This window comes from Ranitomeya imitator, chromosome 1 (genome assembly GCF_032444005.1).
Source record: "Ranitomeya imitator isolate aRanImi1 chromosome 1, aRanImi1.pri, whole genome shotgun sequence".
In the NCBI taxonomy this organism is placed as follows: Eukaryota; Metazoa; Chordata; class Amphibia; order Anura; family Dendrobatidae; genus Ranitomeya; species Ranitomeya imitator.
In genome coordinates this window covers 827,012,281-827,031,268 of record NC_091282.1, presented here as the reverse complement: position 1 = coordinate 827,031,268, position 18,988 = coordinate 827,012,281, and the positions used below count along the sequence as shown (strand labels likewise).

The following is an 18,988-nucleotide window of genomic DNA, read 5'->3' as shown; positions in this document are numbered from 1 at the left end:
AAGAAAGAAAGAAAGAAAGAAAGAAAGAAAGAAAGAAAGAAAGAGAAAGAAAGAAAGAAAAAGACAGAAAGAAAGAAAAAGACAGAAAGAAAGAAAGAAAGAAAGAAAGAAAGAAAGAAAGAAAGAAAGAAAGAAAGAAAGAAAGAAAGAAAGAAAGAAAGAGAAAGAGGGGGGTGTGGCCTAGCTTCTGCCATGTGAAATCGCAGGAGCTTTGAGCTCTCTCACAGTTCTCCAGTTTAAGCGACAAAAACTCGACTTAATGAGACAAAACAGAAAACTCTTGACATCATTCAACGGCCTTTATTAACAGCTTCAAAAAGAGACTAAAACCGGCTTTCTAGCAGGAGTATAACCGGGTCTATCGCAAAAACCCTTCTCTGTCTGAGGAGAAGTGTGAGGCCGCCATTTGGATCCGGCATCTCCTCCATGCTGACAGAACACTAGGCGCAGCTCATCGTCTGTGGAGAGGAGTCCCCCTTCCAGGGGTCTGACATAGAGGAGGAGGTGAATCCCCTCAAAAGCAACCGACTGAAGACTGGAGTGAAGGCTTGATCTCCCTTACTACACAGTGACGCTCGACTGAGCGCTGTGCTGCAGCACCTGAACGGGGGAGTTTCCCTGCGGCTGCATCGCCAAGGACACTGTCGGCCATGACGGGGGACCGAAGGAGGAACCGCACTCCTCACAAGGACCAGCGGTGAGTGGATCCCCCGCCGTTAACTGAGGCTCCCTCCCCACGTCTGATCAACTGCTACCTGAGGCGCGGCCAGGTATAAAGAAGGGGTTTTACCCCAAGCTGGCCAGCGGGAGTTAGAGCTGTGGAAGTTAATATAAACTCTGCTTGTATAACCACCACCTCAGCGCTAATATCTGAGGAGACAGGTGTGCTGTTTGGGCGGGAAGCCTGCTGTGGAACATTACAAAGTATAACATATACCCTCTAATAATCAAGGGACTGGGAGCCAGGCTGTGGAACTGTGGCCTGCAGAGCACACGCTCTACATAAAGAGGGAATGTAAAGCAGGCTCTGTGGATGGATTCAGAGAATAAATCTCTCATAACCTATTGAGTTTAGGGTACATAGTGCCTATAATTAAACCTGGATTGGTGACCTATCTGAGCACCACAGCTCCACCTGGTGGCTAAATAAATATTTTTCAGTGACAGAGAATCTGAGGGCAATAGCTCCATTTCTTTTTAGTTTTGGCACTTAAAGAGACAGTACCGAATTTGGGATATATATGAGATACACGGAAGTCACTTCTCGTCTTCTTTTAAGTACTTAAAGCTGAGAATTTGACTGCTGAAAAAAGAGGATTTAATCCAAATAAATCGCCTATTCATCACAACTCCCAAATGGAACAAAGGTCTGAAAATAAAAAATCACTACAAGACCAGAAGAAAACCTCTGCATCTTATTCCAGATCATACACAGATATTCCTAACCTGCTGAGCCCAATTAAATTTAAATCTCCCCAAAAAGCTGACGATTGCAAAACTCATAAAATAACAACGCAACCAAACGGTGCTAAATCCACTTCTCAAAAAGCCGTCCCAACTCAACGGTCTAATCCTATCAAAACAAATCTAGATACTAGGAGCAAAAATCCACCCTCCGCGACAGTTGTCTCTTCAACATCGAGTCAGCTGATGGACACCACTGTCTCGGCCAAGAGAGGAGCACCGGAGGAGAGAAATTCGGACTCAAAGTAAAAATAAAAAAGAACGACCAGAATCAGAACCAAATACTCCAAAAATGAGTCACGAGGAAATATTCTATCAAAAAATAACCTCACTAATTGACGAGAAATTGGATAAGGGCTTTGCTAAACATAATGCCTCTTTTGAGGATGTCTGCAGAGGCTTTACCCAAAAATTGGAACTCTATGAAGCCAAAATAACTGACCTTGAAAGTAAAACAGATTCACTAACCAACCAAAATATTGTGTTAAAAAGGGAAATTAATGACCTCAGAACCAAAATGGCAGATTTAGAAGACAGGAGTCGGAGAAATAATTTGAAAATTAGAGGTATCCCAGAGGAAGTAGGGCAATCAGAACTTCCATAATTTGTCGAAACTATCTTCAAAAAGACAATTCCAAGCCTCAATGCCATGGATTTATGCATAGACAGAATCCACAGACTCCATAAACCCAAAGGCATCCTAGTAGACAAACCAAGGGACACGATCCTTCGTGTTCACTTTTTCGGCACTAAGGAAAAAAATAAAGGATTACGTTAAAACCAAAGGTTCACTCCCGGAACCTTACCACCAACTAAAGATATTCACGGATCTCTCAAAACACACTCTGGACACCCGCAGGTCCTTCAAGCCTTTAACAGATATTTTAAGAGGGAAAAATATCCAGTACAAATGGGGATTCCCTACTAAGTTGATGTTCAGCTACAGAGACAAATTTGTTGTGATTAACACCCTGGAAGAAGGCTTGGCACTTTTTAAATCCCACTCCTGATTTTATTTTAGGGATCTAAAGTGACTTCGGGAAATTTATGGCTATCACTGTCTCAATAATAGCAGGGTAATTGTGAAGAGCTAATTTTTCACGAACTTTTCCCCGAAAAGGTCGAAACTTCCTTAGGGAAAAGACCCAGTGTTTTTTTTTTGTTTTTTGAATTTCTTGTTCAAACCAGCTATATTGCTTTGTATTTAACTAAACTGTTAGTTTTTGATTATTAACTTTATTTTTTTTTTGTGTTCCTACAGCTCCTTTAGTATACCAGGTTATGCAGCTAAAATGTATGTCCTACAATGTCAGAGGGCTTAACAGCCCATGGAAGAGGTACACGTTGTGGAAAGAAATCAAGCATTCACAGGCAGATATCGTGTGCATTCAGGAATCGAAATTTAAGAAAGGTAACCAACCAAACTTCACTCACAAAGATTTTCTACACTCTTTCTCATCTTCATCACACAAAAAAAAGGCAGGAGTAATTGCGTTAATAAAAAATACAGTGCCATTCCAACTTATTGAGGAGGTGGTAGACCCTGCCGGCAGGTACCATATTCTGATATGCGAGATTAACTCGACTCAATGTACAATTGTCAACTTGTACTGCCCTAACACAAAACTACTGAGTTTTCTCAATAAAGTAATGAGGAAAATCCAACCAAAAAAGAAGGGCAACTTATTCATTCTAGGAGACTTTAATATGGTGCCTGACGGAACTTTGGACTCCACTTCTCCAACTCGCCAACTAACAAATGACCTTAACCCCTTCAAGTCGCGGCCCTTTTTCATTTTTGCGTTTTCGTTTTTCACTTCCATCCTTCCCTGAGCCATAACTTTTTTATTTTTCCGTCAATATGGTCATGTGAGGGCTTATTTTTTGCGGGACAAGTTGTACTTTTGAACGACACCATTGGTTTTACCATGTCTTTTACTAGAAAACGGGAAAAAAATTCCAAGTGCGGTGAAATTGCAAAAAAAGTGCAATCCCACACTTGTTTTTTGTTTGGCTTTTTTGCTAGGTTCACTAAATGCTAAAACTAACCTGCCATTATGATTCTCTAGGTCATTACGAGTTCATAGACACCTAACATGACTAGGTTATTTTTTATCTAAGTGGTGAAAAAAAATTCCAAACTTTGCTTAAAAAAAAAAAAAGTGCCATTTTCCGATACCCGTAGCGTCTCCATTTTTCGTGATCTGGGGTCGGGTGAGGGCTTATTTTTTGCGTGCCGAGCTGATGTTTTTAATGATACCATTTTTGCGCAGATACGTTCTTTTGATCGCCCGTTATTGCATTTTAATGCAATGTCGTGGCGACCAAAAAACGTAATTCTGGCGTTTCGGATTTTTTTCTCGCTACGCCGTTTAGCGATCAGGTTAATGCTTTTTTTTATTTGATAGATCGGGCGATTCTGAACACGGCGATACCAAATACGTGTAGGTTTGGGTTTTTTTTAATTGTTTTATTTAGGATGGGGCGAAAGGGGGGTGATTTAAACTTTTATATTTTTTATATTTTTTTCATATTTTTAAAAACATTTTTTTTTTTACTTGTGCCATGCTTCAATAGCCTCCATGGGAGGCTAGAAGCTGGCATAGCCTGATCGGCTCTGCTACATAGCAGCGATCATCAGATCGCGGCTATGTAGCAGAAATGCAGGTGTGCTGTGAGCGCCGACCACAGGGGGGCGCTCACAGCAGACCTGCATCAGTAACCATAGAGGTCTCAAGGACCTCTATGGTTACCTTCCTGATGCATCGCCGACCCCCGATCATGTGACGGGGGTCGGCGATGACGTCATATCCGGCCGCCCGGTCGGATGCGGTAGTTAAGTGCCGCTGTCTGTGTTTGACAGCGGCATTTAACAGGTTAATAGCGGCGGGTGAATAGCGATTTCACCCGCCGCTATTGCGCGCACATGTCAGCTGTACAAAACAGCTGACATGTCGCGACTTTGATGTGGGCTCACCGCCGGAGCCCACATCAAAGGGGGATTCACGGCATGCGCAGTACTAGTACGGCGCATGTCGTGAAGGGGTTAATAAATGGATTCAGAATAACGAACTATGCGACACATTCAGATGTCAAAATTCTTCATCCAGAGAATACACACACTTCTCATCGGTACATAAAACCTCTGCGAGAATTGACTTGGTTCTCACAGACGTATTCACCCTCACTAAAATAAAAAATTCATCCATACTAGACAGGTCAATTTCGGATCACTCTCCCATTGTATCAGAAATGTGGATAGGCCCATTCTTTAAAAACTCCACTCTATGGAGGTGCAATAATTTCTTATTGAACATCCCAGAATACAAAAACGAAATTGTCACGACATTAAAACTATATTTCAGAGAAAATGATACTGGGGAGATGAACCCGCTCACAGTGTGGTGCGCCCATAAGGCGGTAATAAGGGGGAAATTGATTCAAATAGCAGCAAGACAACTCCAAAAAAAAAGAGAAAAAATTAAATCTATTCAAAAACAAATAAATACAAAGGAAAATGATCTCTCTAAAACAAATATAAAATCTCAGCAAACATATAGGGAAATCCTCAATTTGAGACAGGAACTAAACAGGGCTATTCTTGACGATTTCGACAAAATCGTTAAGGTATCAAAGTTTAAAGTGTACTCTGAGACAAACAAACCAACGAGATTTATGATGTCAAAACTGAAGAGTGAGAGAATTTGTAGCAGAGTATACAAAATAAAAAATGCAGTCGGAGATACAAAACAACACCCGACTGATATTGTAGAAGAGTTCGCTTCCTATTATAGAAAAGTATACAATTTAAACGGAGAAAATGCAAACCCTCAACCACACCCCCAAAAAATAATAGAGTTTATTAATAAATTACAACTTCCAAAAATTAGCCCATCAGAATTATCACAACTAAACTCACCTATATCAATCTCAGAAATCACAGAAACGGTAAATTCACTAAAATTACAAAAATCACCGGGCCCGGACGGACTAACAAATGAATATTTCAAAAACTTTGCTGATGTGCTTACCCCTTACATGGCAAAAATTTTCAACCAGGTTTCAGGGGGTGGGAGCTTCCCGGAGGAAATGTTAGAGGCCACTCTCATTATGATTCCCAAGACTCCAAGTGACTTAGAGGAAGTGAAGAATTTTCGCCCAATTTCCCTGATAAATTCAGACTTAAATTTTTTTTCCAAAATATTGGCTACAAGATTAAAAGGAATCCTACCAAGTCTAATCAATGCCGATCAATCAGGCTTCATAGAAGGTAGACAAACTTCGGATAGCACTAGGAGGCTTATCAACATAATCAATAGAATTAATTCCACTCGAACCCCCTCAATTCTCCTAACATTAGACGCCGAAAAGGCGTTCGATAGGGTCAACTGGTCCTATTTAAAAACTGTTCTTCTAAATTTTGGTTTCAACAACAAATGGATAAGAACGGTGTTCACTCTGTACTCCCGGCCAAGCGCCAAAATTTACATAAATAACACCTTATCAAAACCATTCTATATAAATAACGGGACAAGACAGGGATGCCCCCTTTCGCCACTGCTATTCGCCCTGGCGATAGAACAATTAGCCGAAGCAATTCGCATAAACGAAAAAATTACAGGGATCAATACACCGTCTAAACAATTTAAAATAAGTCTATTTGCAGACAATATGCTGCTATCACTCACAAACCCGACACAATCCATTGCAACATTGCTTGAGATAATAGGGGAATTTTCACAAATTTCAAACTTTAAAATTAATAACAGCAAATCGAAAATTTTGCAATTCTTCCTTACAAACACTACAATAAACTCTACTAAAAACATCTCAGAGTTTGGCTGGGAAGAGGAACAAATATCACATCTAGGTATTGTATTAAAAAAAACAATACGTAACACAGTACACGCAAACTGTGAGACATTTCTGGCTACTATCACAAAAGATCTCCAACCATGGGAGAATATAGGACTGTCATGGATGGGCAGAGTACTGGCAATAAAGACAGTGATCTTACCGAAACTTTTATACATTTTTAGGGCTCTTCCTCTTACTTTCCCAATGTCATTTTTTAACAGCTGCAACAAAAAAATCTCCTCATTTGTTTGGGGTGAAAAGAGAGCTAGAGTAGACAGAACAATTCTTTATAAACATAAATATGACGGAGGAATGGGAATTCCAAACATTCTAGCATACTTCCACGCCAACCTAATCAAACAAAGCCAATACTGGTTAATTGAAGTTGTCAATCCATCTTGGATAGATCTAGAAAGATATCATAGCATCTCAAGTCCCCTTAAAAACCTCCTCTTCAGCCATATATTTAATTTAAAAAAATATAAACTCAATCACCCTATTTTTCTAGCAATTACCCAGTCTTGGGATCATCTTGCCTCACTGAATAAAGCTGAGAAATCAACACTGAAAGAGAATTTCCCAATATCTCTGATTGCTTCTGTTTTCGAATTCTCGGTACCTGAAACTTGGACAAAAAATGGCATCCGTAAGTTGGGAGATATTCTCGCAGCTAAGATACTCAGTTTTTCTGAAATTAAAAGCAAATTCAAGGTACCGTATTTTCCGGCGTATAAGACGACTGGGCGTATAAGACGACCCCCAACTTTTCCAGTTAAAATATAAAATCTTCTCAAAAGTCGGGGGTTGTCTTATATGCTGGGTGTCGTCTTATAGGGTGGGTGCGGAGCAATCTGCGGTCAAAGTATATAGTGGGGGGGGAGTGGTCCCGATGACGAGGTGAGGGAGTGGCTCACCAGGAAGGTGTAAGTGAAGCAAACTGTCAGCGTCTGGGATGCCAGGGGTATGCAAAAAAGAGAGAGTGTGGTGCTGTGCCTAGAAAAACACTCCTCTTTCACTCATCTGGCTCACCCTTGTATCCTATTATCTCCTTCTCTGCCTCTGCTTCACTTACACCTTCACGGTGAGGCGCCCCCTCACCTCGTCATTGGGGTCGCTCCCCCCACAATATGCGGCGACCGCAGATTACTCCGCACCTGCCCTATAAGACGACACCTGGCGTATAAGTTGATACCTGACTTTTGAGAAGATTTTCAGGGGTTAAAAAGTAGTCTTATACGCCAGAAAATACAGTGCCATCCTCAGACTTTATGCAATACTGCATGATTAAGGAGCACCTTAAAAAATTCTTTAGTATGGTTCCTCCGAAAACGGAAGCAATTCACCTTCTTCTAAACAATCCTAATCATAAAATCTTCTGGAGCACTACATTTCTCTACAGTTCTTTCAATAAGGATGGTGACTTCACAAAAAACAAGTATATGGTCAAATGGGAGAGGGACCTCCAGTTCTGCGCAACAAAAGAACAATGGGAGAGAGCAATAAAAAATTCATATTCTTCAAATATATCAATACAGCTACATGAGTCATTCTATAAGTTATTAACAAGATGGTACCTTACTCCGTCTAGGGTAGCACATTTCAAATCTGGTATATCTCCACTATGCTGGAGAGGGTGTGGGTTCAAAGGAGATTTGAAACACAATTTTTGGACATGCCCAGCTCTCACAGAGCTTTGGGAAAAGATTTCCATATATATCAGTGGACTTCTTGACAAGAACTTCATCCTTTCTCCACAAACGGCACTTTTCTTCTTAGACATGGAAGATGTACACCATTCAACTAAAAAGGTCATAATACATCTGTTGCTGATAACCAAAAACTTGATTGCCACCTTCTGGTGAAGGACTGACATACCAAGGTTCTCTGACATTGTGGACAGACTAAAGACGCATAATACCCTGGACTTAAAATTTGCAATAGCTAATGGATGTTTGCATAAATACGACAAAAAATGGAGCATTTGGAACACTAAACACCAAGCCTTAGATTAGTTAATGTTATTTTGTTAAATTTCTTTTTACTTTTAGGTTAAAGGTGGCTGTTGCGCTACTTTGATGTATATAGTTTTGAATATAGAAATTCATGGAAGCTTATCTGCTCAAGACAGTTCAATACTGTAGCAAATATACAAATAGTTACAAATCTGTCTATATTACTAATAAAGTTGTTTCTTCTTTCCCCTCCCTTTCCCAATACCTCACCCCCCCCCCCTCTATCCCCATCACCAATGCGAACTATCACACATATAAATAAAATGCAGATGTCTTAAAAAATTGTTAAAATGTTCAATAAAAACGTTTGAAAAGAAAGAAAGAAAGAAAGAAAGAAAGAGAAAGAAAGAAAAAGAAAGAAAAAGAAAGAAAGAAAAAGAAAGAAAGAGAAAGAAAAAGAAAGAAAAAGAAAGAAAAAGAAAGAAAAAGAAAGAAAGAAAGAAAAAGAAAGAAAGAAAGAAAGAAAGAAAGAAAGAAAAAGAAAGAAAGAAAGAGAAAGAAAGAAAAAGAAAGAAAGAAAGAAAGAAAGAAAGAAAGAAAGAAAGAAAGAGAAAGAAAGAAAAAGAAAGAAAGAAAGAAAGAGAAAGAAAGAAAGAAAGAAAGAGAAAGAAAGAAAGAAAGAAAGAAAGAAAGAAAGAAAGAAAGAAAGAAAGAAAGAAAGAAAAAGAAAAAGAAAGAAAGAAAGAAAGAAAGAAAGAAAGAAAGAAAGAAAGAAAGAAAGAAAGAAAGAAAGAAAGAAAGAAAAAAAATGACAATAGTCTTGAGCACAAGTGCTCACCATTCGAGTTTGCCTCGGGTATGCACAGAGTATCGCGGGTGCTCGAGTGATATGCTGGAGTCTCCGCACCTGCATGTTTCACGGCTGTTAAGACAAAAAAACATGCAGGGGTTGCGTGCCATAGGCCGGGGTCACACTACCATATCACATGCGAGAGCACTGGATGTGATATACTAATGACACTCGGCTCCTGCTCTGTTGCGAGCGTGAGCAAAGTGTCCGTGCTCTGATCCTCTCGCATCACAGAATCACAGCACAGGTGCGGAGGAGACAGAGAAAGTAATTTCTCTATCTCCTCTGCTGCCGGCATGAATCGCACTCAGGTGATATCCAAGTGCAAAGCAATATTTCAATGCACCCATAGACTTATATGGGCGAGTTCAACCTGAATCTTGCATGCAATTTTTTCCTCGTCTGATTGCGATTTGATTGGAACAGGAAACCTAAACCCAATTAAGAAGCATAGGATTTAATTGGTATTGACTTTTAATCGGATTGCATTTGTCAGATTTAATTGCAAGTGGGAGCGAGCCCATACATGGGCAATCCCAGCATACCAGTGTTTGGGTATCTAACAGCCGTGAAGCATGCGGGGCAGTGATATTCGGTGCATACGCGAGCACCGAATGCAAACTGGAGTAGCAATCACTTGCGCTCATCACTAAGGACAACATATTCAATATGACAACCTATGTTATGTTAGCAAGTTCTGCGTCATACCCTTAGGATCAAAATGCTCACTATACCCCTGGATAAAATCCTTGAGGGGTCTAGTTTCCAAAATGGTGTTACTTGGGGGGGGGGGTTCTACTGTTTAGTCACATCAGGGGCTCTCCAAACCCGACATGGCATTCGCTGTCAATTCCAGTTATTTTTGCGTTCAAAAAGTCAAATGGAGTGCCTTTCTTTCCGAGCCATGCTGTGTGTCCAAATAGTAGTTTTCCCCCACATCTTGTGTATTGTGGGGTACTCAGGAGAAATTGCACAACACATTTTGGTGTTCATTTTCTACCGTTACCCTTGTGAAAGTAAAACATTTTGGACTGAAGTAAAATTTTAGTGAAAAAAAGTGAAAGACTTGTGGGAAATATTTATTATTTTTTGTGGTATAACTATCTGATTTAAAGGCATAAAAATTAAAATTTTGAAAAAAATTGCTACATTTTAGTTATTTTCATAAATATACGAAAATCATTTGTTTTGGAACCAGATAAGGACCCATGCCACATCTCCAGGCTATGTAACCAAAAAAAGAGAGGGTAGGAGTGCTGCATTAAATTACATGGCCTCCTCATTCACCCAACATCAACCTAATTGAGATGGCTTGTGATGAGTTGGACCGCAGCTAAAAGGCCAAGCAGCCAATAAGTGCTCAGGACCTCTGGGAAGTCCTTCAAGACTGTTGGAAGCCCCTCCAGGTGACTACATAATGAAACTGTGTGGGAGAAGGCTAAAGGGTTGTAAAGCGGTCATCCGATTAAAAAGAGGGTACTTTAAGGAACTCTAGTTTGGTTCACACATGTTTCTTTACTCCTTGTTTCCATATGGTTTCCTTCATGGTTTTGCTGCCATCAATCTAAACAAGAAGCGGAGGACAAATTGCAATAGAAAGACTTCAGAATCAAACTACACAGGGTTTTTTGTAGCCTATTACAATGGAGATGCTTAGGAGCTTGTAGACCTAAAATAGGACCTGTTTTTCTTTTTCATCAGTACCTATTGTTAAAGCCACTTTATTTTAATTGTAGATGCATTTCAGCAATACAAAAAATTGGTTGCAAATGTGTGCACATACATTTACTGCTCTTATCCTGAATTAATAAGGCTTTAGAATGTATTGTACTTCCAGTTCTAGTCACTTTTTGGCCAGATTCACATGTGCATATACGACTGTTCCCTCAAATCAAGAGAGGCCTCGGTCAGGCTGGCAATTGTGTCCTTAACATAGACCGTAAAATACAGCCACATTCATTTGAGCCATGTACCTTATTAGATGGCTCTAGCTTCAATGCCTTCCTTAGGATGGCTATAGCCTCACTGTATTCTCCCTGCTGGGCCAATACCTGTAGATAGAGAAGTAGAACGTGAAAGCATCAGTTTGAGTACATTTCTTATTACGTAAATTGGTCATATAAAAGTTGAATATCTTCTACAAATGTGGACACAAAAAATAAAATAAAAAAAAAGTTCTATTAAAAAAAATATAAATATATTAGGACTTAAAGAAGTAAAATAGTCGAAAATCTTCTTTAACATTGGCCTAAAAACTTACGGACAGGTAGTTGCTAAGAGCCGGCACAGAATGGCCACTGACAGCTCCTGCCAGCCATTCTGTGACTTCCACTGGCATCACATTGACAGAGCAATGGCTTCTTTTCCGCCCTGCTGACAGGGCGTGACTGCAGACATCATGCTGATTGACAGCCGGCTCCCCACTACCTACCTGTGAGAAGTCGGCTGTCAATCAGCATGACGTTAGAAGGGATCCGTGACCACTCTTGTGCGGGCAGAGATACAGCAGGTGCTTGGTACTACAGTTAGTTCTTAGGCCTGTAGTAATACAATCAAATAGTTCCAGATAACCACTCTAATATATTCACTTTGTGGGTGGAAGGTGGGAATGGTTTTTACAGCTTCAAAACAGACTATGCCTTGCAAAAAAACCCTTAGTACATAACACTATCAGAAATAACCCAAAAAACATTATAATACATGGAAACAGGATAAAATCATGGCTAAGTGCCATGATGAGGAGGAACAGTAAAACTGTGACTAGTGGGGATCCTTGTGGAGGGTCTACAGTGATCTTCCCGTGGATAGATCAGTATGGAAGTGATACATGTCATCGCTGAGCTATGGAGAAGAAATGCACAGGCACCAGGAAACAAGTGGTGTTGTGGCCATCTTGTCCCCTACCTGAATCTACACAAGGTTGTGATGTCATCAGAGGCTAGTAAGAAGCAATGTTATCTCAGCCGAATACCGGAGGAGGAGTCACATTTAGACGGCTCACACACTGCTACCTGTCTGACTTCAGAGGCAGGAAGGACACAGATAATCGCTCATATTACACCACAACAGGAAGGATAGAAAATCTGATGGCGGGTCAGCTGCAGACTCGGATCTCCGTGTGTTTCCATTACCTTTCCCTTTCTGAACAAGGCCTTAATATTTTCCGGCTGCTGCTCCAGCACCACGTTACATGACTTCAGGGCTGCCTCAAAGTGATCCAATTTTAACTGTGAAGCTGCCAGGTTATTCAGACACTTCATTTTAACATCCAGCAATTCCCCCTCTTCCTCATGTGTGAAATCAACTAAAAGCAGAGATAAGAAGGCAGGAAACAGGTTAGCTTTCACACTCATCACAAGGGGTTTCTGGTAGGTAAGTGGGCCAGTGTTCCTTAAGATTTCCAAGCCAAGTATACCTCTATTCATGCACCCACTGCAATAATGGTTATCATTGGCCTTGGAGGAAACCAGGACAGACCGGGTCCCACACCCTAACTGCTAATGCGCCATGGTTGCTACTGGGTGCAGTACCTAAGGCATTACGCTGCAGCGATCAGTCATCTCTGTGCTGGCAGCTGTATAACAGCCGATACCGGCCGCATAGGGATCAGGCTGAGCCCCTTAACCTGCTCTATACTCATCAACCAGTGGATTGGAAGGACAGCAATAGCTTTTTCGGAAAACATTGGAATGGAAGTGTTATGGTTGTTCTTTCACAGGAAGTAAACAAGATTCTAACCCTAAAAGATCCCTTTAAGACATTGCCTTTAAAACGATCCATGGAGAAATTCTAAAAAGTAGATTCTCAATCGGGGTCATTTTTGTGTCTCCGTGGCATATGGATGCATGGAGAAAACTCGCAGGTCTTGTTCCTTTGCACCCAAGCACATAGCAAGTGACTAGCGCCCCATAATCCATGGACTGATTAATGCAATTTAGGGGGTTTCCTGAATTGACAGGAGTCCCTTTAAAAAGCACTGGAAATAAAGCTAGTCACCATACCAACTAATTAGGGTGCAGTTTTTCTGTGCAAATACCCCCGATCCATTATTCCATGAGTGAATAGGGTTGATATACCAGACAGTTGAATAGGGAACCACATGAAATACAGTAGCCGACAGCCAACTCTCAATGCCGTAACTCAATGTAAAAATACATTAAGGGTCTCCCCTCTCCAATATGGAAAGATGGAATCATTGTGACACAGAAGACTAAACATGTTGCATTTGCCACAATTTCCTGTAGACTGTGCATGCCCACTTCTTCAGGCAGGAATGGTTAATGACTAGAGTATGAATTGTACTATTGTAATGCATGACTCATCGGGGCCTTAAATGGAATCTGCCACCAAGTTTTTAACACCTAGTCTGAGAGCAGCATTATGTAGAGGCTGAGACCCTGATTCCAGTGATGTGTCACTTCCTAGGGCAGCACGGTGGTTCAGTGGTCCTGGGTTCAAATCCCACCTTGGACAACATCTGCAATGAGATTGTATGTTCTCCCAGTGTTTGCGTGGGTTTCCTCCGGGCACTCCAGTTTCCTCCCACATTCCAAACACATACTGATAGGGTATTTAGATTGTGAGCCCCAGAGAGGACAGTGATGATAATGTGTGCAACCTGTAAAGCGCTGCGGAATATGTTGGTGCTATATAAATAAAGAGATTATTATTATTACTACTGGGCTGCTTGCTGCAGATTTGATAATCTCATGCTGATTTTAATCAGTGAGTTTATCAGTAGAGGACTAGGAAACCTGCTGCCAGGTATTCCTCCATATTCATGAGCTGTTTAACCCCACCTCCATTGTCTCATTTCTGTGTACACAGGACATGGGCAGAAAGTGGCCAATCCGTGGTGTGGGTGGGGTCATACAGAGCTCAGCATTCAGAAAACCATGATTTTATCAAAACTGCAGCACGCAGCTCAGTAAGTGACACATTGGTGGAATCAGGGTCTTCATACATAACAAGTGGAAAGATGCAGGGAAGTGGCTTGCTAATCCTGAAAAAAGCTTTAGGCCTCATTCAGATGTCCGGATTTCATGGATAGAATATGTAGCCATTATATGGAGGTGTTCAAGTGTACGTGCATTGTTTTTTTGTTTTGTTTTCTTGCAAAGTGTCCAGAAATATAAGGATTGCGGCATGTCCATTTTTTATCTGCATCACGGATCAAAATTACCCATACAAGTCTATGGGTGAAAATCACACAGAGCACACGGATGGCATGAGTATACAATCTGTGTGCTGTCTGTAATTAACATTGTAATGTCTTCGGAGAAGTTTTGCAATACATTTTTTTTTTCAATACATTAAAGGGAACCTGTCGCCCCAAAATCGAAGATGAGGTAAGCCCAACGGCATCAGGGCTTATCTATAGCATTCTGTAATGCTGTAGATAAACCCCCGATGTATCCTGCAAGATAAGAAAAACAGGTTAGATTATACTCACCCAGGGGCGGTCCGGTGCGATGGGTGTCACGGTCCGGGGCCTCCCATCTTCATACGATGACGTCCTCTTCTTTGCATCTTGCTGTGGCTCCGGCGCAGGCATACTTTGCTCTGCCCTCAACAGGACAGACAAAGTACTGTAGTGCGCAGGGAAAGGTCAGAGAGGCCCAGCACCTGCGCAATGCAGTACTTTGCTCTGCCCTCAACAGGGCAGACAAAGTACGCCTGCGCAGGAGCAGCGGCACGAAGAAAAGAAGAGGACGTCATCGTATGAAGATGGGAGGCCCCGGGCCGGACCGCGACGCCCATCGCACCGGACCGCCCCTGGGTGAGTATAATATAACCTGTTTTTCTTATCTTGCAGGTTACATCGGGGCTTATCTACAGCATTACAGAATGCTGTAGATAAGCCCCTGATGCCGGTGGCCGCAGCTTATAGGCCGATTTTGGGTGACAGATTCCCTTTAACAAAACACTGATGAAAATCTGCTCCAAAATACTGATCAAATTCAGGCTTTTTTGTGTATATGACAACTCACTGACATCTGAATGAAGCCTTAAACTCCATTACATACAGAGAAATTTATTTCATGCCAGCAGGGCATTTTCGCAAAAAAATCAATTAATAAATCAAGGGATACTGTGTCCACACTGCGATAGCACTATGATATTATCGGGTGTTCCGAAGTCTGGATCTGGCTCCATGTACTCCTGACATAAGTACCACAGGTGCAGACAAACCTTTGGAGCTGGAGTTCACAATCCTCAGAGCTATATCATAAGAGTTTATGGCAAACACATAATCTGCTTGCTGGTAGTAGAAATTGCCACGTTCCCTCTTCTTGTTGGCCAAGGCTAGCTTTTCCTGTCCCGTGAGGAGCTCCAAATCTGGACCCTCTTTCACATCAAGCAGGGTCACCTCAAGGACAAGGTTAGCATTGGGGAAGATATTTAAACTCCTTGAAAAAAAAAAGAAAAAAAAAGATGGCATGTAGGTAAAGAAATCTATTGTACCTATTTAGCATGTAAAGAAATTATGGTATATGCAACGCCATTCCTAACAGCAGCTGCACAAGCCTCAAAGCATGCAGGTTTGGCACTGTACACTGCGCCGGTATATACAGCTGCCACAGGCAACAATAATCCCTGGGACTCTTAAGGTACCGTCACATTTAGCGACGCTGCAGCAATCTAGACAACGATCCCGATCGCTGCAGCTTCGCTGTGTGGTCGCTGGAGAGCTGTCACACAGACAGCTCTCCAGCGACCAACTATGCGAAGTCCCCTGGTAACCAGGGAAAACATCGGGTTACTAAGCACAGGGCCGCGCTTAGTAACCCGATGTTTACCCTGGTTACCAGTGCTAATGTAAAAAAAAAAAAACACTACATACTTACATTCCGTGTCTGTCCCCCGGCGCTGTGCTTCTCTGCACTGACTGTGAGCGCCAGCCGGAAAGCACAGCGGTGACGTCGCCGCTGTGCTCTGCTTTCCGGCCGGCGCTTACACAGTGCAGAGAAGCACAGCGCCGGGGGACAGACACCGGAATGTAAGTATGTAGTGTTTGATTTTTTTTTTTTACATTAGCACTGGTAACCAGGGTAAACATCGGGTTACTTAGCGCGGCCCTGCGCTTAGTAACCCGATGTTTACCCTGGTTACCAGTGAAGACATCGCTGGATCGGCGTCACACACGCCGATTCAGCGATGTCTGCGGGAGTCCAGCGACAAAATAAAGTTCTGGACTTTCTGTGCCGACCAACGATGGCACAGCAGGATCCAGATCGCTGCTGCCTGTCAAACTCAACGATATCGCTATCCAGGACGCTGCAACGTCACGGATCGCTAGCGATATCGTTCAGTGTGAAGGTACCTTTAGTAACAGTGTAACCAATGAATTGGAGCCAAAATAGACATTGTTTTTTCCAGAAACACCAGATGGTTTTTTTTTCTACCATTTTTTTTTTTTAGATTAATTTCCATTCACATTTTAACACAAGGATGCATAACATTTTTTTTGGTCCAAGGGCTGCGATGCCATCCTGAATCAATCCCAAGGGCTGCAATAAATTTAAAACAGTACATACGCCCAAGTTTTGAGTATTAGAGGAGGATTTGGAGAGATTCTGCTCAGTTTGTGCTCCAAAAAATAAATGTGAACACACGCTAACCGACATTGAGTTCTTAGAGCAGAAACTGAGCCCAATCTGGCAAAATCCGCCTCAATCTCAAACTCTGCAGTAAGTGACAGTTTTTTTTACATATATTTAGGCATAATTCGGCATTCAATCCTTGGCTTCTTGATGGAGCACTTCATGTTGGCCGCTCCGTTTGCTCTCCAAGCGCTTCGGTGCCGGCAGCATTGTGGTGACGTCCACAGAGTGCTGACCTCGTGATGCTGCTGCACGTCAGAGCTGGGAGTGACGAGCGCTGCTCCTGTCCTGGCTCCACACTGTTTAAATGTATTGGCCCGCACCACATCATACAGCGGGACGCATGTCAATGTGCACCCAAAGTCCCTAGGCTGAAAGGACGAGATTGTGTACCCGGCTGTCAGAGACCCGGAGGAGAAGGTACAAACATTATAACAAAACGTTAGACACATTCTTAGTAGTGAAGGGCTCCATTTAAGTTCCTCCATAACAGAAGAAAAATCCAACAACTTTGAGGAAAAAAAAAAAAAGTTATAATCTAAATAATAATTTAATAGGTTATTTAGTGTGAAAAGTGAGCAATATAAAATAGGGATTTTTGTGTACTCACCGTAAAATCCTTTTCTCCGAGCCATTCATTGGGGGACACAGACCGTGGGTGTATGCTGCTGCCAATAGGAGGCTGACACTAAGTGATACAAAAAAAGTTAGCTCCTCCCCTGCAGTATATACCCTCCTGCTGGCTCTCAGCTAACCAGTTCGGTGCAAAAGCAGTAGGAGATCAATAACAATATATGAGCGTATAGCATGTCATATTCTAAAAAACAAGCATAAGCTAATAACAGGGTGGGAGCTGTGTCCCCCAATGAATGGCTCGGAGAAAAGGATTTTACGGTGAGTACACAAAAATCCCTATTTCTCCTTCGTCTCATTGGGGGACACAGACCGTGGGACGTCCCAAAGCAGTCCCTGGGTGGGGACAAAAATAGATCAGGCCCTGTGTAACCGCTACTTACCAGTGCGCCACCGCGGCCTGCAGAGTCCGCCTGCCCAGACTCACATCTGTGGAAGTGTGGGAATTATAGTGCTTCAAGAATGCATGCGGACTGGACGAATCCACAAGCTTGCAGGCGTGCCTTGCTGACGCCTGGTGCCTAGAACCCTTGATAGACAGGGAGATAGGCTGACATCTAGCACGGAAGGACTCCTGGATGGTGAAAAGAATTCACTATGTTATCATGGTCGATGAAACGGCTAAACCCTTCCTGAAAATGTCAGGAAGCCTTCCTCTACCGTCAGGAAGCCCAAATAAAATGTCCAACCTTCAGAAGGACGCTGTCCTCAAGACGAACCTACTCAGAGCACTCACTTCGTCCAGAATATGGGGGATCTTATTCCATTTTGTGGACTGGAGCCAAAAGAGTTGAGGGAAGAACTATGCCCTCATAACAGTGGTAATACAGTACCATCTTGGTAACAAGGGATGGAGATGGCCTGAGGACAACCTTGCCTCGAAGGTAATAAGGGAAAAAAGTCTGAAAGAGCAGAGAAGCTAGCTCCGAAGACTCGTCAGAGTGAGAATATCGCAGAGAAGAACGGGACGACTTTCCCTGATAGTAAAGTCTGCCCGGATGAAAAAGGAGCCTACTGTAAGGCTCCTAGGAATAATAAGGTCCCAATGATCTAACGGTATGCGATAGGGAAGAACTACGTGTGAAAACTCCCTGTGAGAAAGTCCCTACTTGCAGTTGTGCTGCGATAAGGCGAGAAGATACTAGCTCCGCAAACAAAAAACGGACGTGGTCAGAGCGGATCTCTGAGGATCACTGGGGCCCCTTTCTGCTTCCGAAAGGCTTTCGGAAGTAGTGGAAGGGGAGTTATGGAAACTGGTACCACGGCAGAACCAGAGCATGGAGAGCGATGTGCCTGTATGTTTCTAGATGCCTGCACGTTTCTAGAATACTTGCAGCCCCTGCTAGCCGACGGCTCCCATGTAGGATAGGGACCATGTATATTGGTCCTGCGAGCACTCCAAACACAGAGGGTACACAGAGGGATTTAATCTCTTGGTCAGAGAACCATGGATTGGTCAGTGAAGAAGTCCACTGAGGGGAACTAGAGGATAAAGCTGGGGTCGGCGGCGGAGGGCTCCTCGGACTGATCAAGCGCCTTTAAAGGGAACCTGTCACCCCGTTTTTTGAGATTGAGCTATAAATACTGTTAAATATGGCCTGCGCTGTGCGTTACTATAGTGTATGTAG

At 42.4% G+C, this 18,988-nt stretch overlaps 1 protein-coding gene across 1 annotated transcript in view; it reads right to left on the bottom strand.

Moving 5' to 3' along the window:
• Positions 1-18,988, bottom strand: part of FKBP8 (FKBP prolyl isomerase 8) — an 88,930-nt gene that overhangs the window by 19,024 nt on the left and 50,918 nt on the right. The window contains exons 5-7 of the mRNA XM_069740568.1: positions 15,316-15,533; positions 12,255-12,427; positions 11,097-11,174 (exon numbers count right to left, since the gene is read on the bottom strand). Coding sequence (XP_069596669.1) covers positions 11,097-11,174; positions 12,255-12,427; positions 15,316-15,533 — 469 coding nt within the window. The remainder of the gene's footprint in view (positions 1-11,096; positions 11,175-12,254; positions 12,428-15,315; positions 15,534-18,988) is intronic.